The sequence below is a fragment of the Octopus bimaculoides genome, chromosome 6 (assembly GCF_046866305.1).
Source record: "Octopus bimaculoides isolate indiv1 chromosome 6, ASM4686630v1, whole genome shotgun sequence".
Taxonomy (NCBI): domain Eukaryota; kingdom Metazoa; phylum Mollusca; class Cephalopoda; order Octopoda; family Octopodidae; genus Octopus; species Octopus bimaculoides.
In genome coordinates this window covers 20,794,300-20,819,794 of record NC_142933.1, presented here as the reverse complement: position 1 = coordinate 20,819,794, position 25,495 = coordinate 20,794,300, and the positions used below count along the sequence as shown (strand labels likewise).

At 36.7% G+C, this 25,495-nt stretch overlaps 2 protein-coding genes and 1 long non-coding RNA gene across 7 annotated transcripts; 1 reads left to right on the top strand and 2 right to left on the bottom strand.

Annotated features, from left to right (window-relative positions):
• The first annotated feature begins 1,049 nt into the window (after window positions 1-1,049).
• On the top strand, window positions 1,050-15,821 carry LOC106879973 (uncharacterized). The gene is made up of 3 exons (XR_001410688.3): window positions 1,050-1,190; window positions 9,269-9,405; window positions 15,625-15,821. It is a non-coding gene; the product is annotated as an uncharacterized LOC106879973 (long non-coding RNA).
• On the bottom strand, window positions 1,378-13,657 carry LOC106879971 (uncharacterized). Of its 3 annotated transcripts, XM_089353551.1 has the most exons (4): window positions 12,046-13,654; window positions 8,970-9,903; window positions 4,930-4,997; window positions 1,378-1,918 (listed from the first exon to the last, which is right to left on the bottom strand). In XM_089353551.1, exon 2 carries the CDS (start codon window positions 9,679-9,681, stop codon window positions 8,971-8,973), a length of 711 nt encoding a protein of 236 aa, XP_089209677.1. In that variant the 5' UTR covers window positions 9,682-9,903; window positions 12,046-13,654; the 3' UTR covers window positions 1,378-1,918; window positions 4,930-4,997; window position 8,970. The 3 variants fall into 3 exon arrangements, with proteins under 3 accessions (XP_089209677.1, XP_089209678.1, XP_089209676.1); XM_089353552.1 differs by lacking the exon at window positions 8,970-9,903 and having other exon boundaries at window positions 12,046-13,657; XM_089353550.1 differs by lacking the exons at window positions 1,378-1,918; window positions 4,930-4,997 and having other exon boundaries at window positions 5,313-9,903; window positions 12,046-13,648.
• Window positions 14,815-23,511, bottom strand: LOC149134971 (uncharacterized). 3 transcript variants are annotated; one of them, XM_014929736.3, is made up of 2 exons: window positions 21,929-23,511; window positions 14,815-19,885 (listed from the first exon to the last, which is right to left on the bottom strand). In XM_014929736.3, the coding sequence occupies exon 2, from the start codon at window positions 19,489-19,491 to the stop codon at window positions 18,535-18,537; it is 957 nt and encodes a 318-aa protein (XP_014785222.1). In that variant the 5' UTR covers window positions 19,492-19,885; window positions 21,929-23,511; the 3' UTR covers window positions 14,815-18,534. The 3 variants fall into 3 exon arrangements, with proteins under 3 accessions (XP_014785222.1, XP_052824960.1, XP_014785223.1); XM_052969000.2 differs by lacking the exon at window positions 21,929-23,511 and adding an exon at window positions 20,683-21,904; XM_014929737.3 differs by lacking the exon at window positions 21,929-23,511 and adding an exon at window positions 21,124-21,904.
• Window positions 23,512-25,495: the final 1,984 nt, after the last annotated feature.

The following is a 25,495-nucleotide window of genomic DNA, read 5'->3' as shown; positions in this document are numbered from 1 at the left end:
CGGGTGCTAACCATTGTCGTTTCCGTTGGATATATTTACAGAAAACCCACATTTCATCACCTGTGGTGATTCTACCTAGGAAAGTTTCGGTAGCAAGTCTACTCTTGAATGACGAGCGAAGAGTAGCATTTTTTCAAAAAGCTGAGAAGCATTCAGGCGATGAAGGGCCCACTGACTACATTTGAACACCTTTCCAAGCTCATGAAGCCATTTTCTGATCGAAGTGGAACTTGGATTCAACTGTTTCGTGCTAATTTTCGTGCAGTCTGCTTTGATTTTCTTTATCTAAAGTTTCAGAAGTTCGATATTGACAGAACTTGGCCGTCCAGACGGAGGGGAAGCTGTAAAAGAAAAACTTCCCAGGCAACACTGGCCAAACCAGGGTTGACATATTCATACACTTAAAGCTTCATTTCCATACAGAACGAATATTTCTTGTCGCTTTTATTGCTGAAGGGCTTCTTTTGAATTCATAAAGCATGCAGTGTCTGATGTCTAAACGCATTTCAACGGGTAAAATCGTTACATATTTAACCACTACGACATACATGCATGCGCACACATACACGATCATACATACATACATACAAATATGTAGACAGACAGATAGATGGATAGGTAGATAATAAATAAACTCTCATGTACACACACATACATATGTGTATGTGTGTGTGCATGTGTAATCAGATTTGGAACGATAAAGAATTTAAAAGTAAATGTTTGTTAAGTATTACAAATATAATTATGATGTCAGCGATAGTTGCGTACATAATAACGATGATGCTGTTAGCCATAGTTATGACCACGGTCTGGATTGATTTCGCTGTGCCTCTCCAGGACAGCTCTGATCTATTTGGCTGTCATATTTATAACGGACGAACATACAGACGCGATCAATTAATCGCTTGAAACATTTCTCTGCGTCGAATTTTGAATAATAGACCAGCATTCTAATCACTTTCAAACCAGTGAAATCCCTTCTCTGTTTTGTGGTACCCATTATTCCTCCAGCTTCTATGCATACATAAGAAAATTTGAAGATTTTGCTGCCACCAAATCTGACTGGTCGAGAGACCGCGTGGAGACTCCTGGACGATGTTGATGATGATAGTTATGATGTTGATGATAATGATGTTGATAAGGAGAAGAAAGAGAAGGAGGGGAAGATGGAAAGGCGTAGTTATTATCAAGTAAGTATTGCTGATGTTAATTATGACCACAATGTTGATGACTATAATCATCGTTGTGATTAGGATTATAATTATGATTTGTTGATGGTGATGATGATGTTGACATGACAACGAGGAGAGTGATTATGAGAAACGACGCGAAACCGATGACATATGATGGTCTTAAAAGTAATCTTAAAATGTTTAATTCTACTATAGTATTGACCCTTTATTTGCAAAAATCTTATCAAAATGGTGTACATCTATTCTCATTTATCGCGAGAGTTTTAGTTTTTTTTTTAAAGACAGTGATAAATGTATCCTCTCCACGCACTTTGTAAATGGAACGAATGATAAATTCATTGGCACCAAACTCACGGCCCACAGCAGCGAAGTTTCCAGTCATATTTTCTTGATCATCTCTTTTCCTGTAGAGAATAGACCCATCTGTCTTCGTCCTTTGTTAGCATCAGGCGCCTTCGTATTTTCTTGTTCACTGGCGGGTGAGTGTTATATAAATCTTTATAAAAGTTATGCAGCCTCGTAAACAAGTCATGTAAACACAAGCGATAATTAGTGCCTTCTGGGCAACTGAGCATTGCGGGTGATTGTCGGGGCACGCTTCAGTGGACCAAGCAGAATCTTCGGTTGATCGCTACTCGTATTATCACAGATCAGTCCGTGATAAGTATAACTTCGTTCACAATTAAGCACATTGTGTTGCATTTATCGAAGAGGAGATTATGTTTCTGAAAAAAATTTCAAAAAATTTTTGTAAGAATTTTTTTTCTTCTTCTAAATATGCGGAAAAATACGGACATTATGATTCGGACAAAACTTTCAAAAACATTTCTGTAGTTACGGTTAGTGTTGGGGAAAAAAGTAAAAATTGAAGAATTTTTTTTGGGGGGGGGGATTTAACAATGCCGATTTTTGGCAATTTTCCGGAACGTCCCTATCCAAAAACGGGGGTTTTTGACAAAAAAAACTAACAAATTTGGGAGAAAATGGTGGGAGGGGGGGGGGGGGGGCGGAAGTCTTTCCAAGAATGTAATGCATGTCTCACATAAGACATAATCGTTTCCATATGTCATTATTTTCTCTATGGTTAACAAATACCAGAATATTCAGCTCAGTATTTCCTTTTCAGTCCTGTGAATACACTAGAGCAATCAGGGGCAAAGTGCAGCCCGTGGGACTTTCTGAATGGCCTGCCTAATTTGATGAGGAAAATAGCATTTATCAAAATTACCCGCTTCTCAAAAAAGTCTACCCATGCCTGCTCTAGATTTATATTTTTTTACGTTTACACCAAAATATTCTCAAATCACACCTTACTTAATATACATTATGTTGCACTAAAACGTAGCTTGTTCTCAGTTAGAACGCTTTAATCTGTTCAATTACGTCTTACCAAGTATTAAACATCACAAAAATTATTTCATAAATTGCTGTTTAACCCCAGATCAGCCTTTATCAAGAAGACTGTGAGCAAAGGCATTCCAGCTATTACCATCCCACCTTTTTCCTGTATGCAAGGGACTCTGGTCTGCATTATCTAGCATGTCCCTTTTAAAGATAATGGGATGATTTGAAGATTTGACTGTTATTTTTGTTGTTGTTGGCACTCCGTCACTTATGACGTCGAGGGTTCCAGTTGATCCGATCAACGGAACAGCCTGCTCGTGAAATTATCGTGCAAGTGGCTGAGCACTCCACAGACATGTGTACCCTTAATGTATTTCTTGGGGATATTCAGTGTGACAAGGCTGACCCTTTGAATTACAGGCACAACAGAAACAGGAAGTAAGAGTGAGAGAAAGTTGTGGTGGAAGAGTACAGCAGGGTTCGCCACCATCCCCTGCCGGAGCCTCGTGGAGCTTTAGGTGTTTTCGCTCAATAAACACTCACAACGCCCGGTCTGGGAATCGAAACCGCGATCCTATGACCACGAGTCCACTGCCCTAACCACTGGGCCATTGCGCCTCCACTGTTATTTTATCAGACTGAATAACCACTAGTCTCTCTTGTTGACTCATGTTTTATTAAGTCAGTCAACAGAAGAAAGACAGTATCCATGATCTACATCAATATCAGAACAATGAAGAATGCCTCAGTGTATCAGCCTGCAAGCTTGTCCCCTACAAACTATAGTCAATCCTTTTTGGTCCCTTACCAAAAAGAATCTCTCCCAATTCAGTGGAATCTGCCTTTTGTTCATTTCACTACCATGTTTCTGTAAGTAGGAATTCCTATAGAAGCTTTCACATTTGCTGCATACTTGATTTCACACTCTGGATAATTCTCCAGCAAAACTATCCTTTTCCACTCCACCAAACTCACCACTGTGCACAAACATACAAGGTGCAAAATTACCACTGATCACTTTAAACCAACAGAGCTACCATTCCTGATAATGTCCCTTTCATTATCTCAAGTAATATATCCCAAAGAGGATAAAGACTAACCTTTATCCTCACTAAACTTTTTAATCTCTCTCTCTCTCTCTCTCCCAATATATCTTGTTCTTTGACATGTCCTGTTCCCAAGAAGGGCAACCCTTCTAACTCTGACAACTATCATCCTATTACATCTCAAAGCTATTGAAGACAGCCATTAACAACAATCATATTCATCACCTTGATTCTGTCTACCATCTAATGACCACCAGTATGACCTCATAAACACATCTACTCTTGTATATATGCCAGAGATCAGTTATGGGCTCTCACTCTAGAAAACCTTGAAATTTGGTGAAAACAGTGTTGTTGCCCTCAACATCAGCTAAGTTTGCTATTTAACTCAAACAATGCCCACTGTTTATTCCTCTCTGACCTTCCACATTCAGGTATTATCTATATGCAACCTAGACACTGCACAGACGCCAACAACAAAGACCTTGAAAATATCCCCCAAAGGAGTCATGTCAATATTCTCCTTCAGCAGTATAAAGACACAATCACACATATCAAAAAATATATTATCACATCCACTCAGCTAGAACTTTCAAGGTCACTACACGTTAGGTTTTACCATCACTGAGAATCTCTATAGTCACTCATCAACAAGCTCTAACACTAACTTCTGGCCCACAGACATGTTGTTTCCTTTTTCTCTCTTGCTCTCTGCATTTCTACTACTACTATAATAGCTTTCTGCTCCTTGGAAATGATATGGTCTTGTACCACATCCAAACACATATTCCTGACTCATTCATCTCTTAGAATCCATTCTGTGTCCAACCTACAGGTACCAAACTAACCAACGCCCAGATTTTCCTTCCTAGAACATTATCTTTCTGGAATTCCCACTCTACAAACTTTTTTCCTGTAATTATCAATTTGCAACAACTCTCAAAAAATATCAACTGTGTTAATCTCATTAATTTTGGAGGGTCTGTGTCAGGCACTACCCCTTCCTTCAAATGAAATGAATAAAAAAAAAAAAGAGAAAAAAGATTTTCTCAGACTGATTAGACTGATGCTCAGTTTGGCTGTGTGGTAAGAAGTTGCTTCCCAACCAAAGTCCCACTGCATGACACCTTAGGCAAGTGTCTGCTACTATAGCCTTGGGTTGACCAAAGCCTTGTGAGTGGATTTGGTAGACAGAAACTGAAAGGTGCCCATAATATATATATATATATATATATATATATTTGTACCCCCACCATTGCTTGACAACTGATGATGGTGTGTTTAAGTGTCCCCTGTAACTTAGCAGTTTGGCAAAAAGTGACTGATAGAATAAGTACTAGGCTTACAAAGAATAAGTCCTGGGGTCGATTTCTTTGACTAAAGGCAGTGCTCCAGCATGGCAGCAGTCAAATGACTGAAACAAATAAAAGAATAGTCAATGGCTACTGGAAAAGAGACACAAGAATGATTTTCTGGTGGTTGCCAGGATTTACAAAGTGCATATTGCAGGATCTAGGAGGTATACAGTAGAGGTCATGTGATGAGTAGTGATGTTCAGCAGGACCTGGTTAAGGGAACTGAAACAACAATGTGATGGAGATTAATTTTATATTAAAATTAGATAAATTTTAATCTTCAAATAGTAAAGAACAATTTATCAAATAAACATTTTCAGGATAAAAATTAGAAGCTCCAAGGAGGTCAGTAAATAATTTTAGGAATTAAAGTCTTTAAAGGAAATACTGATTTATTAATTCATTTTATAAAAAAATATCACAGAAAAGAGAATGTGAAAGACAAAGATGGGTTCTGTTATTGAATTAAGCTATATACGAAGTCTGTTCAAAATAAACCAAACTTTTAAACCAATAGGTACAGTGTCCTTATAACTGCAGTACTCTATATGGCTGGCCTTGACCTTCAATCTAATAATAGCCACAGCATGCCATGTCAGTTACATGTGCCAGAATGAACATGTTTAGCACACCTGGACATTTGTCACAGGTCAAACAATGAAAGATGTGGGAGAGCAGCCTGTTTGCATGAAATTCTGTTTTAAATACAAGCTAAATAAGTACAGATTCTTCTAATGTTATAAAGGGAGCCTATAACGAAATTATTTCAGCCATACACAATAGTACAAGAACTTCAAATTAGGAAGAACTATAGAAGACAATCCTAAACCTGGATGGCCTTCCATGATAACAGATGATGATTGCATTTCAAAAGTGTATGCTGTGATTAATAAAAATTGTCACCTAACTAACTGCATAACTTTTCTAAGAAGTAGGCATCATTAATAGCTTATGTCATATGATTTTTAAAAGAAAAATTGAAGATGCATTATAATGTCATAAAATTTGTGTAGCATCTACAAAGAAAGAGAACTAAATCACAGTATGTCAGAATTTGTATGATTGTTTAGATGCTGATGGAAACTTTCTGAAAAATTTCATAACAAGCAATGAAATGTGTATGTACAGCTACAATGTTGAAAGAAAAAGCCATCATAGTGGGTTGGATTGTCATGGCTACAACCGAAATAAGTACATCAGAGTCGCTCAAATGTGTGAGCGATGTTAATTGCCCTTTATAATTGGAAAAGAGTTGTTCATCATGAGTTTGCTATACATAGACAATCAATACCTCTGAAAATTCATTCCAAAAATAGAAAAAAAAAGTATTGGAAATGGTGTATAAAAAGTGGAAGGAAGTATTTTGAAGGAAAAATAATTAAATTGTTAGAAAAGCAATACGTTTTTTACTAAGCTCGGTTTCTTTTTGGACAGACCTCATGCATCTAAAGAATATCAGCTGAACAACTATCCTGAATAAATTTAAACAAAACAGATAAAACAGAATTCCACATATCTTTACAAACAGATGATAGTCTCAATGTGGTTGGGTGACCTGCTGGAAAAAACAGCCCTTAAATAACACCCTATTGTTTGGTTAATACTAGGTACATTATGCTTTAAAAAAGACAGATTAATCAGAAATATTCTTTTACTATACGTCTGCTTAATTGAGGAATTCTTGTAGTTCAAAATATAGAATTCAAAATGTGGAGTTCAGTTCATGAAGCATATATCACCAAGAACTACATAACTGTTCATTATAAAATGATGAAAGTTAACAACCTCAAAAGAAGTAATCATCGCTGTAGTTTGTGAGTATTAGATATGGAACTTGAGTGACCAGAGTGAATACTTCAACCAGTCATGACATTATTGCAATATACTGGTACAGGAATAGCCAATATGAAGTTGTTTTGTCTAAAATCAGCTCAGATTAAGCAAACCTATAATCAAAAGCATTCCAGCTGTGACTATTTCATAACATCTTTCAGATATCTTATGTGTTTTTCTTTCTTTAAGACAGTAGAGTGTAACAAGAGGGAGTTTATTTCAGAAGGATGAGCAACAGTGTTCCTGTTTCCCTGGAATAAAAAACGTGAAAACAAAACTGTTATATCCCTTGTTAACTTATTTATTCTAACTTTAGTCAACAATCAGGAGTATTTTTCAAAAATGTGTTCGTGAAATAACTGAGTATTTATATAGTATGCAAACAAAAAACAATATATGGAATCACTAACTACTTTCTGGAATGTTTTACATCAAGTTGCTATGATGTATGAAGCTAAGGAGAGAAAACTTTCGATAAGACACCAGATGATAGCAGGCAATTTTAAATGACATTGAACCAGACCTGCAGAGCAACAAAATTATCATCTATTTAATATAGCTACTGTTGATTACAACAGTTAATTTTACTAATCTACATGCAACTTGATGTACTGCACCCATAAAGAGTAAAACATGCTGGCATGGACAAATTGCACCCATCATTGTAGTATACAAACTACTGAACTCTGTGACATTTGTATACATCTAGAGTAAATGTCATATGCTTTGACAATATGCATGAACTATACTGCTTTATCATGTAAATATGTCAGAAAATACAAGATTCTTTTTACTATAAAATGTTGTCTCCTCTTCAGGATTCAATATGCAAACAAATAGTATAAAAATGGATCTGTAAACAACTGAAGAACCACTAGGAAGGGAGGTGGGGACTAGCGTTTGATTAGTAGTAACTCTGAAATTCACAGTACTAGCTAATTCCACTACAGTTCATTATTTTGAGGTAGCAAGACACGTCTGCATTTTTAATTACACATCATTGGTATTTGGCTGCATAAACACAGCCAAATACCAACATAGCATTTGGTACTTGATCAATATGTCTATGGCTAATTAAATATCTAAAACATCACAAAACTTGACAAATATTGGTATTACTTGTCCACGGCATAGAGTGTGTTGAATTTATGAAATAGACTTCTGAGTTCAATGCCAGACCAAACACATATAATACATATTTGTAGAGGCACATGGCTAAGTGATTAAGGTGTTGCACTCTGTAAGGCTGTGGTTTCAATTTCTGAACCAGGTGATGCATTTCACATTGTTCCAGTCCACTCAGTTGGTAAAAATGAGTAATCCTGCTTTTGACTGATGTCCTGTCCAGAGCAGGGAATATATACACCACAGAATCAGGAAACCAGTCTTGTGCGTCTATGGCTCAAGAAGGACTTTTCATCCTTTATGGGGGCGGAGAATAAGGCACCAGAGAGGAAATGGCAACTTCAGCAGGTCAAGGGTTGGTTGATCATATCAATCCCAGTAACTTTTATATATCTTATACTTATTTTATCAATATCTGTTTATCCAATGGCAAGTTTAAAACTTTTGGTGCGAAGGGGCACAACTTGACACACTGTTCCACCTAGACAACTTTTCCAAAGTGATGAACAGTAGCATTGAACCCAAAACTATGTGGATATGAAGTAAATTTCTTAAACAAGTATGCCTGAGCCATATATGTATGTAAATAATATATGTGGACATGAAAATGCAACAAGATTAGTTGTAACAAGTATAGGGAGCCAGAACAGCAAATTGGAATTTGGTATATAAACCAAGGCTTAAGAGTTAAACCTAACCAAAATAGAGAACAGAAATGCTTGAAAATATGTTATCGTGGAAACCTGCCAATCCACATGAGTATTAAAATAATGAATATGCACATGAAGATGACATTTGCACGACATAAATCTTTTTGGAAAAGTTGTTGGCAACATTATCATCATCATCATCATCATCAAACAATTTACTTTCAAACCAAATTATGCTGACTTAAACCCTCTGTATCCAAATGATAGGACACAAATATTGCAGATGTATGGTCTAATTTTAGTGTGTATGATTTCATTCAGCTTTAATAGCACTTATTCACATTTATTGTGTTTCAGTTGTATGAAATATTTCATATCTAGTTAAACTGTTATGAGTTGTAAACACTTTATCACAAATATTACATCATGATGCTGGCTCCATAGAATGTTTCAATTTATGTTTATTGAGCTTCTCCTTACGTGAAAATGCTCTGTTACATGTTTCACATTTGTATTGTTTCTTAATTGTATGGGATATTTCATGTCTAGTTAAACTAGCACGTGATGAAAATGTTTTATCACAAATAGGACATTGGAATGCTGGCTCTGTAGAGTGTGTCAGTTTATGTTCATTTAACTTATCCTTTCGTGAAAATGATTTTTCACAAATTTCACATTGATATGGCTTTTCTCCAGTGTGTATCAATTTATGTCTTGTTAAGTGATTCTTTTCAGTAAATGTCCACCCACATATATTACACTGGAATGGTTTCACTCCCAAGTGACTAAGCATATGATTTTCAAAGCGGCTCTTACGTAAAAATGCCTTTCCACAAATCTCACAAGAAGCAGCATTTCTGTAAGTATGAAGTATTTTATGTCTGTCTAGACTAGACTTTGAGAATTCTTTACCACAGATATTACAACTGTACAATTTATCTCCAGTGTGAATTAGTTTGTGTCTATTCAAGTGACTATTAGTAAAAAATGCTGTTCCACAAATTTCACAATTGTATGGTCTCTCTCCAGTGTGAACCACTTTATGTCGTGTTACATGATGTTTCCTTGAGAATGCTTTACCACAGATTTCACAGATGTGCGAGTGTCTTTTTGTAACAAACTGTTTGTTTTCCATCAATCTGGTACTTTTTTACAGAAATTTTAACATTTACAATACTGTGACATTGATATTTATGTTGCAGAAATAAAGTTATCCAATAAACAAATATCCAAAAATTTTCACTCAAATAGTAATGTCGATATTTTCTTCAATGGACCAGGGAAACTTCACAGTAAGTTCACAGTAGAATAATCATGGCTTCTTTTAAAAATTCTCTTTTCAAGATACAAAGCTGTCCTGAAATACAACAAAACTGATATTAAACTATAATGTAACTTATTGACAAAGGATGTTCTTCTTTCAAATTGTTACTCTTCATATGTCTGATGGGGAAAAAATTGGTCACTCACTTCTTCCCTGAAACAACAACAGAAACTGTTTGATACCTAACTAGGTATTTGCTATTTCAAGAGGGGCAAATACAAAAACTATGGCTACAAACACCAAGTACTCAAACTTCAAGACAAACCATCAATGTCAAATTCAAATAATATGACATCAAAGGAACAGTCTGTCTCATTTAGCATAAGAGAGTCTCTTGAACACTAGTAAAGGAAATGTCTGTCTGCTTCTCCAGATGATTTCTTACACTAGTCTGATCCACCAGATTACTTCAGTCCAGTTTTTACTCCAGATAGTTACAAAGTTGATATACTGCAGGATCTGAACCCAAAATTGACAGCGTTAACCTACCCCACCCCACCACCTTAAAGATGACATCTTGTGAACAAGAGATGCTGGCCTTCATCAACTCATGGTATGTCCTCCACAGTTCATAAATGTTTTCTTCCAAGAATATTCTTCAACACTACATACAGCCCTTGTTGTTTGGTTTCCTTACATGTGATGATGATATTTGGAGTAAAGACTTATATAAGTGTCTTGGCAGTTCAGGTCAGTATAAGCAATCCTCTAATGGAGCAGATGGATGTTTCTTTGTTTTACTAGCGACTTCCACTTCCACTAAGCAATGATGGAAAGATGGACCACTTTTTTGATGTCTTATTTGCTGAGATGTTGGAGACAGAAGGGTACTTGAGGTGCCTCAACATACAACTCACTTGAAAGTGTGCATCTCATCAGTCTTATATCACTTTTCCTCAGAACTCGTACTCATTCAGCTTGGTATTGGTATCAAACTTGTGTATGAAGCAGCTGTCAGTGCTATGGACACATTCATGGGAACCCCTTTCGAGGCTTTAAGGGTGTTCTCAAACTTCAACGAATAAACGTTTTTAATTCAGTCAGGTGTGGTGACATCTCCAGCTCAGTGAAAGAGAACATTCTACTACAATTCAAGCATATCCGGAGCTCTGTGCGCCTACCTCAATTTGTTTCCTCATAACTTTCTGAAAAATAGACATTGTTTTGATAACATTTTCTACAAATACGTTTCAGATAATGTAGATTACGATTATGTTGGAATTTGACTTTGTTTCTTCATGCGTTTTGATGAGGTGGTATGAATTATTCACCCTCAATTTTTTTTTTTTCCCACATCCAAATTCCGATATAATCCGAAGCTACACTATCTGAAACGTATTTGTTGAAGATTTTATTTTAAAATATCCATTTTTCAGAAAGTTATGAAGAAACAAAAGCGGCAGTAGGGGAGAGCACACACGTGTAATAATGCCGGGAGTTGAATCTATCCTTCCTGAAAAAATCAGTGTTTACTTTTCAGAGCCGCTAAATTAATTATCTGCTTATGAAAAAACGCACTGGTAATGTTTACATCACATTTCAATTTTTTTTTCCAAACAACCGTTATGTAGTACACTATTAGGCGGAGTTTTAGACTAGCTTACCCACGTAACTAAGAAGCTCCGCCCACTATTGATTCATGTTGCTGGATTTTCCCTGACCCATGAACTCAGTGAACCTATATTGGTGGTTGCTCGAACTGCTAGAAAAAGCAATTAAATCTCCCTCAATCAAACACTACCATCGTTAAAAAATGAGACACATAATTCTACACAGCTTACATCCGAGAACGGATAATTTCAACAGTGACATATATCACAGCAGTAGTTCTCAGATGTTATTACTTTGCATCTCATACACCCAATACATGAGAAATAGATTGATGACATCCAAGACACAACAGTTTGCCTTAGGAAATATCTGCAAACTCTTCTTTCAACATTTAATGCATTTTTGCTTACGTTATTTACAAATGCAATTGCATAACTATTGATGGATCCGACTAAAAAGGAATTGAAAGACTGAATACGCCGGATAATTCTAGATTTACCGAGACTATTGAAAAAAAGAAAAAGAAATGGGTTTGGTTACAGTTAGAACTCTTTTAATCATAGGACGACAGGATCAGGGATTAAACACTAACAGTCTACATTTAACACTTTAAATAAAAGTTACCTTCATCTTCCATTCGTATCTTGGATGCTTTGTCGGAATATGTTGGGCTTCTTTATTTGTAATTCTGTCCGACATTCAGTTCAATTCCTAATTGTAAGATCTTTAGTGGGAGGGGTTGTATTCTACAGGTCCGAAGTTGTTTTCATTACTTTTCTCTACGTTCCACTGCAAAGTTAATCTCTGTTTCATATATATATATATACAGTGTTGTTTAGTTAAATAGCAACACACTCCGCAAGGACATCTTTCTATGTATCTATATCTGTTGCTATTTGTATACCCTACACTTCACAATACACTATAGACAATCAGCACGTGGTTCAGCCAGAATATTACCGGAAGTAAAGGCCTAACTAACTGATATACAAGACATTCGCAAAGTGGAACAAACTATTTTACCAAGAGGAAGAGAAGGAACTTAACATTTTAGGCTGTACCGTTGGTTAGGTTGAGATTAAATATTTATTGACAGTGCTGAATAAATAATTTAGAAGTAATGAATGAGATGGGGTGTTGCTAGTGAGGGCAGCGATCAAATGGATGGGACATAATCAACAGGGACATTGGTAAAATTTGAAAAGCGCATTGGAGAAAGACAACCAAGAAAGAAGGAATGTAAGCAGGGAAGAGGAAGCATGGTTTCTGTTGCTTCTCAGTTGGTGATTGAGAATAGGGTAGACAGAGGAAAGGTTTACGAGAGCAACGTCAAGATAATGTACGAGAGGTCCCTTAATACTGGTGCGAAAGTAAGTGCTTAGAGCAAAAATGAATCTTTTCTGTTTGCGAGTGAAGGTTGAGCATTCATGTGAGGTAAACTACGCAGACATGATTCATGGAGCGGTTTAGTAATTTGAAGTGACACGTTGATTGTTAAGAGAATGATTGGTTGTTCCAGGCGTCAAGAGTTTCATATAGAGGATCATATCGAGTACCCGAGAGCTGACAGGTGAAAAATAGTAGCTACCAATTAGTAATATTAATCTATGTAGAATCAGATAATGTATTTACATTTCGAACAAAGCTCTTTATAAGATAAGAAACAAAATTAATAAGAGAAAGCAGTGAATAAAAGTAATGGAAACTTGTAGGTATCACTATCCTCGTTTTTACGGTACTAATTTCAAATTGGTCTTTTACGGTCGTTTATAGTATTAAATTCTATGTTGTGTTAAATGGTGCGCAAAATGTCATCTAATTCACAACAGTTGTGCATGAGAACGAAAGAAACGCAGTGGATTCAGTTCTGTAAAATCTATCTGTTAAAATTCGTTTTTTACTCGCTCGTATTTGTTACAATCACTGATAATCATGCATTGTTGGTGCCGATACATTTGACGAGCCTTTTATGACCATTTCATATCAATATCCAGTTCATCCTTTTCTCTTTCGAATAAATTGTGTATTTTGATACACTTTTAAAACATATCCTAAGTTTTGGTGTTCTTAAAGTAATTTTTAACCCCCGCTTTTTCGAGTTAAATTTTAGGACCGTAAAAACGAGGATTCCTTAGGTATCTTATACAAGATAGTGAAGATAGACGGTAAGCAACTATCAGTCATGAAAGTGGGATGGAATGAATAGCGTGTGAGGGTCAATGAGAGTTGTCTTCTCTTACAAATGTATATTTTGTTGGCACTCCGTCGGTTACGACGTCGAGGGTTCCAGTTGATCCGATCAACGAAACAGCCTGCTCGTGAAATTAACGTGCAAGTGTACCCTTAACGTAGTTCTCGGGGGGAGATTCAGCGTGACACAGAGTGTAACAAGGCTGGCCCTTTGAAATACAAGTACAACAGAAACAGGAAGATAGAGTGAGTGAAAGTTGTGGTGAAAGGGTACAGCAGGGATCGCCACCACCCCCTGCCGGAGCCCCGTGGAGCTTTAGGCGCTTTCGCTCAATAAACACTCACAACGCCCGGTCTGGGAATCGAAACCGCGATCCTACGACCGCGAGTCCGCTGCCCTAACCTCTAGGCCATTGCGCCTCCACTTTACAAATGTATATTACAGTAAGCAATTGACTGATAAAATGTATTTGGTCGCTCTCACCTACGGAACTGAGCGAAGCAGAAAGCATGTTGTTTGAATGAATTCTGTATTCTTATGGTAAAGCTATAATACAGCTTCAGAAATTTGATTCAAACACATGCCCACATCTGTCAATGAGATGTGACTGCTGTTTCCATCTTGGGTACTAAACAGAACAGAAGAGTTTAGTATGCTGTTTAATGACGTTTATGAACGACAATAAACATTTACAAAATCAGTAACGTTTCACATATGTATGTATTATAAGGATTTGAAAACTGTCGGTAAATTGAGAGTATCTTAGTAATTACTAGAAAAAAATTTCCCTAGGGTTTTTAGATTCGTTAAAAAAAAAAAAGCTAGTGTGACAATTTCAGTAAGGTCGGTAGATTAGAATTTTTAGACAGAATGATGTAGCTTTAGCCTTTAAAGCTAACCTGTAAATGTAACATATGTTATGGTATTATTAGAACTCCAAAGTGAAATATTCGTGGCTATGTGGAACATAGTTTACTTCCCAACCACATGATTCCGAGATCAGTCCTACTATAACCCCACACCGATCAAAATCATGTGAGTTGATTTCTTCAGTGAAAACAGAAAGAAGCTCGTAATACATACATACATACATACATATATATATATATATATATATATATATATATATATATAAGAAGGTTTGGAGGTAATGTACAGGAATTATATATTAGAAAAAATAATAAGGTACTCAGATATCTAGATGGTTGTACATTTACAGATTTTTATTAATATGTCACGTTTTTATAAATTAGCGCTTGCATCTATTCTTGTAGACTCTCCAAATATGTGTGTGTGTGTATACAGAGAGAGAGAGAGAGAGAGAGAGAGAGAGAGAGAGAGAGAGAGAGTCCTCTAAAAATCTATTAGTCAGAAAAAATATGAACTCATATATTTGTCAATAGCATGGGTGTATTAATCAAAATGTACAGTATTATATGTCCATTACAGCTGATCCTACCAATCGGTTCTACACAGAGTATTAAACCAGATGTTAGATAACAGTGTTGGATACACAAAAAAACAGGCTAGCAAACTAGTAACACTGAACTATCTGATAAGCAGATTTGTATTCTACAGACTTTTTCACAATGAAATCAATTCCTGGAGTGTTCCTAGCTGTGATGATACATTTGTTAGAAGATTTGAAAGGTGTGTTTGTGGTTATGGACAATATACTGCTGTTCTCTGAATCAAAGAATAAACATTAAAAGTGTTTACCAGCTATTTTATAATGATGTAGAAGTCTAAAACTGAGCCCAAGGAAACATAATGAGCAAGTAGAATATGTGAAATAACCAAATAAGGAGTTAAACCAGATTCAGATAAAATATTTATCATCCATGCTTTGCAGTTATCTCCTGCCCCCAGTAGATTTTAATGACACAGAGTGCAGATATCACAGTTATATAGTTTATTTTCAATGTGCATGAGTCCACACTGCTTAAATTTCTCTTTCAAAGAACATACCTTTCCACATATTTCACAATTTTCTTTCTTTTTTTGTTTTTCAGCTGTATATTTCGTGTCTAGGAGAGCAGTAACTTTGAATAAAAACTGAAGCAGTGTGAAGAACACTTTAGTCAAGGCCAACAATTACTATAGTACTGGTGCAAGTCCATACTGTAAAATGGTTGGTGATTGGAAGAGCATCCAGCTTGTAAAAGAAATACTAAAATCATGAAATATTCCAATAAAGTTTAACTGCATATGCAAAACTAATACTTAACCATGATGGTGCTGCACACAATAGTGGAGTGGTTAGGCAGAAACATTTCATCATGTATAATCAGAGATATTCCAGTAGTGATCACCCAATCATATATATGCATAGAAAAGCTGAACATTAGAAGCATCAGTTGTGGTGTGCAAGAGAGACGATTGCGCTGGTATGGACATGTGGTGAGAATGGATGAGGATAGCTGCGTGAAAAAGTGCCACACCCTAACAGTTGAGGGAACCCGTGGAAGAGGTAGGCCCAGGAAGACCTGGGCTGAGGTAGTGAGGCAAGACCTTCGTACATTGGGGCTCACCGAGGCGATGACTACGGACCGAGACCTTTGGAAATGTGCTGTGTGTGAGAAGACCCGGCAAGCCAAGTAAGATCGTTGCCAGTGCCCCTGGACTGGTTCTTGTGCGGGTGGCACATGAGATGCACCATTTTGAGCGTGGCCGTTGCCAGTACCGCCTGACTGGCTCCCGTAGGATTTTCGAGCGAGATCGTTGCCAGTGCCCCCGGACTGGCTCGTGCGGGTGGCACATAAAAGACACCATTTCGAGCGTGGCCGTTTTCGTGCGGGTGACACGTAAAAGCACCCACTACACTCTCTGAGTGGTTGGCGTTAGGAAGGGCATCCAGCTGTAGAAACTCTGCCAAATTAGACTGGAGCCTGGTGTTGCCATCCGGTTTCACCAGTCCTCAGTCAAATCGTCCAACCCATGCTAGCATGGAAAGCGGACGTTAAACGATGATGATGATGATATATATATATAGATTGAGATTGAGATACACACACACACACATATGTATCTACTCTACAGCAGGGCACCTATCCCTGTCCTGTACCTCTAATCTCTCATCAACTGGTACAAAGCCACCAACCAATCCCTCTCCTTTCATACTTTAACTTCTCATTTCTGAGTATAAAGTCCCCTCCTCTCTACTGTAGCCCCATTCATCTGAAAGTGATCTTAGTCTTGCAAGGCACATGATGACCTCACTGTTACTAGTACCATGAAAACAGCACCAAGTACACTCTGTAAAGTGGTTGGCACTAGGAAGGACATCCAGCCATGGAAACTATGGCAAAGTAGACCATACAGAATTTGAACTCAGAATGCAAAGAATAAATACTGCATTGCATTTCAGTCAAAGATCTAACAACTCTGCCAATTTGCTGGTAGTATTTCTCAAAAAAATTTACTGGTGCATCAGCATGGCCGCAGCTCTGAGCTGAAACTTTGAAATGAAATGAAAAATGAAAAAATCTCTGGGGAATCCATACCTTTAAAAGCCAGTTCTACAGTGTTTTCATAAGTATTTAAAGTATTACTTCATGACACTGTCTTTATCACAGATCACAATACAGTGTGGCTATGTGGCTAACATGCTCACTTACCAGCCTTATAGTTTCAGGTTCAGTCTCACCACAGAGCAACTTGGGCAGGTATCTTCTACAATAACTCCAGGCCAACAAAAGCTTTGTGAGTGGATTTAATAGAGAAAAACTGACACACACACATATGTGACTAGGCCAAAACAGCCCTATTGAATACCATCGGTCAAATGACCTTACTTAGATTCCTCAAACCTCTCACTCCCTTATATATTTTTCTTTTTTCCTTCTTTTAATCCTTATTTCTCTCAACATTTTTATTCTCCTCTCCTACTGTGCTGTCCACACATTCTGAGTAAATGTTCCATGTGTTAACATGTACTTCCTTGCGACAATGTAAACTTTCATTTAATCAAGATATCCTTGGCCTGACGAGTAGCCTGCAGTATGCACCTCACTTTTGAGGTTCCACTCGCTGTGAAACATATGTAGCCCAGATCTTATCTTCTCCATTCCTTAACTCTTGTGTATATATATATATATATATATATATACACACACACACACACACACATATGTACATATATTTACATTAATATATATATACATATACACAACATATGGTATAATTTAGCCATTTCTCCGCAGAACTGAAAAAAGAAATGAACAACCTTAATCGATTTTTGAACCTTATTGGGTTCTCATAAGAGGTGGCTACATCATTCTGACAGTCTCCAGAGAAACAAGCAGCCAAACTGTTTATATACTCAACAAATGCAGCAGTTACTCTATGAAGGGGTCCCTAATTTGCATACCGAAAGTGTTTAATACTATAAATACCAGTGGCTTGTCAATGGGGATCTTAATCCACACAGTATAAATATGTATCACACATTTGATCATGTTGAACTGTTAATCCCTATTCCTCTTTTTTCTCTCTTTGTCTTTTTCCCAAATAATCCTTTCTGTCAAAGAGTGTAGGCTCGAAACGTAAAATACTTTTCTATTCTTCCCAAGCATTAAACTAATACACCTGCTTGTTGTTTTTTCACCTGTCTTCATCTTTTGTTTTCTGTAAAGTTGAACTATGTATGTATGTATGTATGTACATGAGTGTGCATTTGTGTCTCCTAGTCTTGACACCACATAATGGTTGTAAAGGAGTGTCACCATCATGCTAGTAGTGTTATTAATTTCCAATCTCCTGTGAAATCATGTCCAGCTACAGGGCTATAATCACCCAGCTTGGAAACTGGTGAGGGCTGGCAACAAGAACAGCATCTAGCCATAAAATATTAGCTTTATTGGTTTCTTTCTGACCTATGCAAGCATGGAAAAGTGATCAATAAAACGATGATGATGATGATATCACAGTGGTATAGTCTCTTCTGTGTGAAGCATTTTATGACGCTTAAAAACACCATTATATGAGAATGTTTCACCACAAATTTCACAGTGGTATCGCTTTTCACCTGTATGGACAATTTTATGATTTATTAAGGTAGAATTATGTGAGAATGTTTTACCACATATATTACAATGATATGGCCTCTCTCCTGTGTGAACTATCATATGTCTCTTTAAGTTTGTAGTACATGTAAAAGTTTTATCACAAATGTCACAGTTGTAGGACCTCTCTGCTGTGTGAACTAGTATATGTCTCTTTAAGTTCATATTACATGTGAATGTTTTATCACAGACATCACACTGGTATGGTCTTTCTCCTGTGTGATCCTCTTTATGCCTTTTTAAATTCGTATTACATGTAAATGATTTATCACAAATATCACACTGATAGGGTCTCTCTCCTGTGTGAACTATTTTATGTCTGATTACATGATCATTTCTAAGGAATGCTTTACCACAGATTTCACAATAGTATGGTCTCTCTCCAGTGTGAACCATTTTATGCCTAGTTACATGATCGATTCTAAGGAAAGCTTTACCACAGGTGTCACAATGAAATCGTCTTTCTCCTGTGTGAACAACCATATGGCTCTCTAAGGTATAGTCATGTAAGAATGTTTTGCTACAAATTTCACAATGGTATCCTTTTTCTTTAGTTTGAACCATTTTATTTCTACTTACTTGATTATTTCTAGAGTGTGGTTTATGAAGAAATTCATGCCGTTTTAGGTTTCCGTTAAATGAGAATGCTTTTCCACAGATTTCACACAGGTATGGTCTCTCTCCTGTATGGATTACCTTGTGGCTCTCTAAACTATAGTTAGTTGAGAATGTTTTATGACATATTTCACAGTAGTTTTGTTTCTTTTCTGTAGCAGTATGTTCATGCTGTAGAAAATTCCAACTATTTAAAAACATTAAACCACAAATTTCACACTTATAAACTTCCTCTTTTACAAGTGCCAATAAAACTGATGTTTAAAGCTTCCAGAGACTGACCTTGGCTTTCATCACTCCAATATTGATATAAAATAAATGCTAATAATATACTGAGGTCAATTCAATTGACTGTAACCTTCCCTTACAAAAGTTGTGTTAAGTAAAAAATAAAATAACCAATTCTAATAATGGATATAATTGGGTATCCGTATTTCACAAAATCATCCTAAACGTAGATTTCACATTAGCTTCCCATTCCCTAACTACACACTACCCCACATTTCTTAAAGGTCCTATTGACACCAACAAAATAGATAGATCAGCTAATACTGTCCAAAGACATCCGCTTTGTAAAATCCTCTTTTCATAATGCCTGAAATACAACAAAACTAACATTAACATGGAATTAACAACAAGACTAAAAAAACAAGAAACAAAAACAGTAGCACTAGCCATTCATAACAATAGTAGATAAAGTGTATATAGTTTACTCATAGAATTAAATGTTCGTACCATACTTAGTATTCATTAGTACTGCCCTTCTACCTTGTATACAACACACTGGACACTCAAGTCTTAATTACAAGTCACTAGATGAATAAGAATGCCCATGCAATATCCACGTTTGCCCACAAAAACTCAAGTAGTAAAGCAATCGGAATCATTAGGAAATGTTTTTGCAACTAAATAAAAATATTTGTGAATATAAAAAGTGGCATACGTATACGAAAGCGCCGGCCAAAAGGAAACGTTTTGTTGCATTTTTAAAAATAAACTGACTGCCTTTGATAAAAGTGAACTGAGATCACAGTGGAGCAACGAGCCAAATTATCATTTTGCAGAGCATCAGCAGTGATGTGAGTAAAAGTACTGAGATGTAAAAAGTTGAAAACTTTCAATCATAAACAAAATACACCGTTGATATTTTATTGGAAATAGTAAAAGAGACCAAAATATATCATTATTTTGTGCAATAACAAAATGTAATTAATTGGTCCACACAATATACCGCGATCCAACTGCGTGGTGTGTTTAAGAAGAGAATAGAGCTATGTGTAAGAATAATGTCCTTTCATTTGACATACCAATGAATGAATGAATGACAGTATGCTAATAACATTAACTTACAATTATTTATCATATATATCTATTAAATTAAATCTATCTTACCTCTACACATACCTCCCTTCTGTATATTTCTCTTCTTAAACACACCAAATAGTTGGAGCCTCTACACGGTCATTTAAGCTACTAAAATAGCAGCCAAAATTCCCTCAAATCATTGTATATTGTCTTAAACGAAGCACGTCACACTGGATATAGTGTTACATATTCCTAAAACTGCATGACGGTCATGTTGGGAATGCCTTTACTCATCGATCAGCTGGGACTAAACAATCACACACTTTTTCTACACCTTCCTTGTCTACTGCTACTACACACTATTTACATGTCCAACACTGACACTACTGTCACTCAGGCAAGATTAAACCAATCGATAAATAATCTCCAGACAGAACTAAATGATAACACATTTAATAAACATGTCAGTTTTAGTTCAAGGGTAACTATTGAATGTGAAATTAATATTATTGTGATATGTAATCTCACATGTCATCGTTATGTGGAAGCTGTTGATCTTTTTCCATTCATTTTCGGTCAGGTTGATTTCCTGTAGGTTTCGTCGTATCATTTCAAATGTATGTCGCAAGCAATCAGGTGGACAGTAAAGTTCGGTTGTAATCAGCAATAACTTTGTTGAATTGATTTTCTTTTTCTTCTCTTGAACTGTAGGAACAGGGTCCGTCATGATCTCATCTGGCCATCCGAGACCAGTTAGCTGGATGACTTTAATGTTCCGTTTAAACTGTTGCAGGCTAACATCTTCAGAAAAGAAAGGGGAGATTCCAGAGAATCGATGTTCCGAGAAGGAAGTACTGGAGTTGGGTGTAGTGGCTTACGGAGCCTGGGGGTGATTGGACTCAACAAGGATGACGAAAGATAGAGAGACTAATGGAAAATCAACCAGCTCCGAGGAACAGAACCCAGTATCGTAAATACAAGAGAAAAATAGCGAGTAGACAGCATACATGACCAGAGGCTATAGCATAAGTGAGTGACTTAATGCCAGCCGGTTGCCTGGTCCATTTTTGGATGCGGTCCGAAGCACAATCTTAGATGCGGGAGAAATACTCCACAGTGACTCTCACTTGAGCTTTGCTGTGTATTAGTAATTGTTTGGAACTGAAATGTTTTCTGGTCCTGAAGTGGTGATCAGGGTTAGTGCAGGTGTTATGAGTTAGTGTTCGTATTGAGGACAATTTTAATGTTCGATTTCAGGTTAGTCAATCCTTTTTATTACGGTTCTAAATTGAGAATAATACACAATACAAACTGAAACTAGTAAAAGACTTACCTTTACAATATTTCTTGCGTCGACGCCGATACAAGAAACACCTGATGAAATCACTACTATAACGGATCAAACACTACTAACCTTGATAATTATCTCTATTTTATACTTTAAAAACATTAACATTATTTACATTATTTACATTTGACGGATATTTGTCCTCATCTTGTTTGTTGTTAACACAACGTTTCGGCTGATATACCCTCCAGCCTTCGTCAGGTGTCTTGGGGAAATTTCGAACCTGGGTTCTCATTCCTAACGATGTTAACAACAAACAAGATGAGGACAAATATCCGTCTAATGTTAATAATTCCTCATCTCTTAAATATAGAACTGTATTAAAAACATATTTACATATTACACTGAAAACATGGGTTCTCATAGGTATGTATGCATGCATGCATACATGTATAAGTTTGTCTTTCGTTGTCTTGACATACAAACGATTTGTCTTATCATACAAACGATTTTCCTCATTTGATGAAACATTATGCTTCACCATCTGACGAGCAATTCGAATTTTTTCAAACTGCAAGCTGTTCTACCTATCGCCACTTGCTTCAGTCCATTAGGCGTGTTTTCGTTAGATCATCAAATCTTTTTTTTTTCTTTTCTCTCTCTCTCTGTATGTATGTATGTATGTGCGCGTGGTGAACTCTTGCCTAAAATCACCAGGGAAAATATTATGACCAACCTATCGCAATGGTACTTGATAAAGCAACCTTTCATACTCAGCTCGCCTTTTTTTTCCAGCACTTCTGTATCGGGTATAAAAGACATTCAACTTATCTCCAATATTCGTCTTACGCACTTCTGGTGACTTTCGAGTTTGTCGATGTGTCGTCATTACGAATCCACTTCTCAGAGTATAGATAGAATGTAATGATTGTAAGCATCATAGATGAAAAGCTTGGCGGACAATTTTAAATCGCTACTTGACCATATTCGTTTTTTCAGCATCCCTAACGCAATTGCTTGATCCATCACTTCAGAATATTTTTAGTATCACAAATTAAAGTAGATGTATCTTTGGAACGGAGAGGAGCAGAAATTGGCAAGGACGAAGTATCTCATTTAACAGACTGTACATTGTATTTGGAGCCTTTTTTTTTTTAACCAAAAGCCAAGTGAATACATGGGGATATGCTTAATCACCATGCATTCTCCATTACCCTCAGTTCCCTTAATACAATTGATTTATGATGCTTTAGGGGTTCATCTATCTTCAAACGTTTTGTTTGTTTGTTTGTTTTTTAAGTAAATTAGTATTGAATAGTTTCTAATGTAATTTGTACTTGATGTCTGTAACCTCAGATACTTCTAAGTTACTTCATCAAACAATGTTTTGCATCTGCGTGTCCTGCAGCTCAAGATATTGGCAACAATGACATAAACTTTTTAGTTTGAAATATGACCCTGAACCAATAGTCGATGAATTTGCTTGACCTTCCCGAAAAGATGCATATTTGAGGGTCTCAGAACTTGTCAACATTAAGCCTTTCAGATCCTCCGTGTTACATGTATATTTTTTCTTAACAACCAACTTCAACTTTGCTCATATAAGGCAGTGGCCTGCCCAATATTTAGTTCCAGACACATCTTTAAGGCTATAGAGAGGATGAATGTCATATTTACGTATTAAGACAAAATAGATAAGATTACTCTGTTTCGACCGAGGATGAATCCAGTTAACTTTTAAACTTGTGTCTTTGATGTATTGCTTATTAGAAGATAGGAACATAGCTGCAACAAGCGTAGACTTTTGCTATTCATTTTACCTATGCCAATATATTTCAAACTAGACTACGTATATCAGTTGCAACTTACCCTGGCACTAAAGTCACCAGATAGGATTAGTTTTTTGCTAGCCAGTGTGGAAAGAACGGTATTTCCAAGATTCTATTACAAAAGCGATAGTGTTTGTTCTGTTAAGAGAAGAGTTGGTACATACACAGGCAAGAAAGTTACATATCATCCACAAGACAGACGTAAGCTCAGTTTAATGACAGAGTCATTTACATTGGATGGTAACTCATTTAGCCTATAAGCTAGGTTGCAAAACCAACCCTGCCCTTTCACTTCTCACCTGTAAACTTGCCAATCCCAAAGAAACTGTAGCTACAACCCATTTCAATTAGCCTTTCTTGATAATTGTGTCTCAGAAAAGGAGGCAAAACCGATCTATTGTCAGTCGAGCTCTTTTGTAATGAGAACAGTACGGTGCGCCGGCCTGCTGCATTTTTCTCTATCCAATAGAGGTGTCTGCTTATTTTGTCTTTTAGTTTTAACATTCTGTATATATGTTTATACATTCGTTATCCTCGCTTAAATGGGCAGTCATCAGTTGAGATGAACTAACCAGCTTGTAGGACAGGCAATGTTTGGAACACTTACCAGTAAGTGGGTGAGCAATGCCTTCTTTAATGTCTACTCTGTAAAAAGGAGTTCCACCTATTTCTTCTGTCAAGATCGAAGATCTGCAGTTGTACATTTCCAACTCAAGTCTGCAAAACGTTGCCACGCGCTATCGCCAAAGGATTTTGAGCGACCAGAAGCGGTTATCTTATTCTTCGTCAAATACTTTGATGTTCGATATTGGATAGTACAAGTTATATCAGGTCATCCCATAAGTTCTGTCCGAATTTCGAATAAAGAAAACAAGTGATCAAATGTTATATTTAATTGAAATTTAATCATTACAGTACTTTCCCTGATTATCTGTGACTTCCTTCCATCTATTTACAAGCTTTTTAATCCCATCAATGTAAAACTCTTTTGGTTTCAAAGCGAAGAACTCTGAAATGTCAGTTTCGACCTCCTCCTGGCTTGCGAAAGTTATGTCCCCCAAATGATTCTATAAACTACGAAACAAATGGTAGTCTGAAGGAGCAAGGTCGGGAGAATAAGGTGGATGAGGAATTATTTCCCAACCAACCTCTTCGATGTTCTGTGATGTAATCTTTGCAGTGTGGGATCGCGCATTGTCCTGATGAAACATCACCCCTTTTCGATTCACTAAAGCGGGTCTTCTTTTCTTCAAAGCTTGGTTCAAACGCTCTAATTGCTGACAGTATACTTGAGCATTGATTGTTGCATTAGATGGTAACAATTCAAAGTGAATAACTCTTTTGCGATCCCACCAGATAGAGAGAAGAACCTTTTTTCCATGAAGTTCCCTTTTCGGTTGTGGTTGAGCTTTTCCCCTTTTACCAAGCCACACGTTTAGCATTTCGATAGAAGATCCATTTTTCGTCACCAGTCACAAGTCTATCCCAAAAGGGTGAAATGAGTTCGCAAGAATGGAGAGAAGAGCAGATGTCAACTCGGAATTTGCGGTTGCTTTCGGACAATTCATGAGGCACCCTTTTCCAAGTTTAGGAACCTTTCCAAGTTGTTGAAGATGACGATGAAAGTTGTATGGTTTGAACTAATCTTTATTGCCGATCCTTTAACTGATAATGCAGGATTTTCTTTAAGTAATGCCTCAAGGAGCTTATCATCAAACTCAACTAGACGTCCTGTTCAATCTTCATCTTCAAGGCTGAAATCTCTACTTCTGAATTTTGCAAA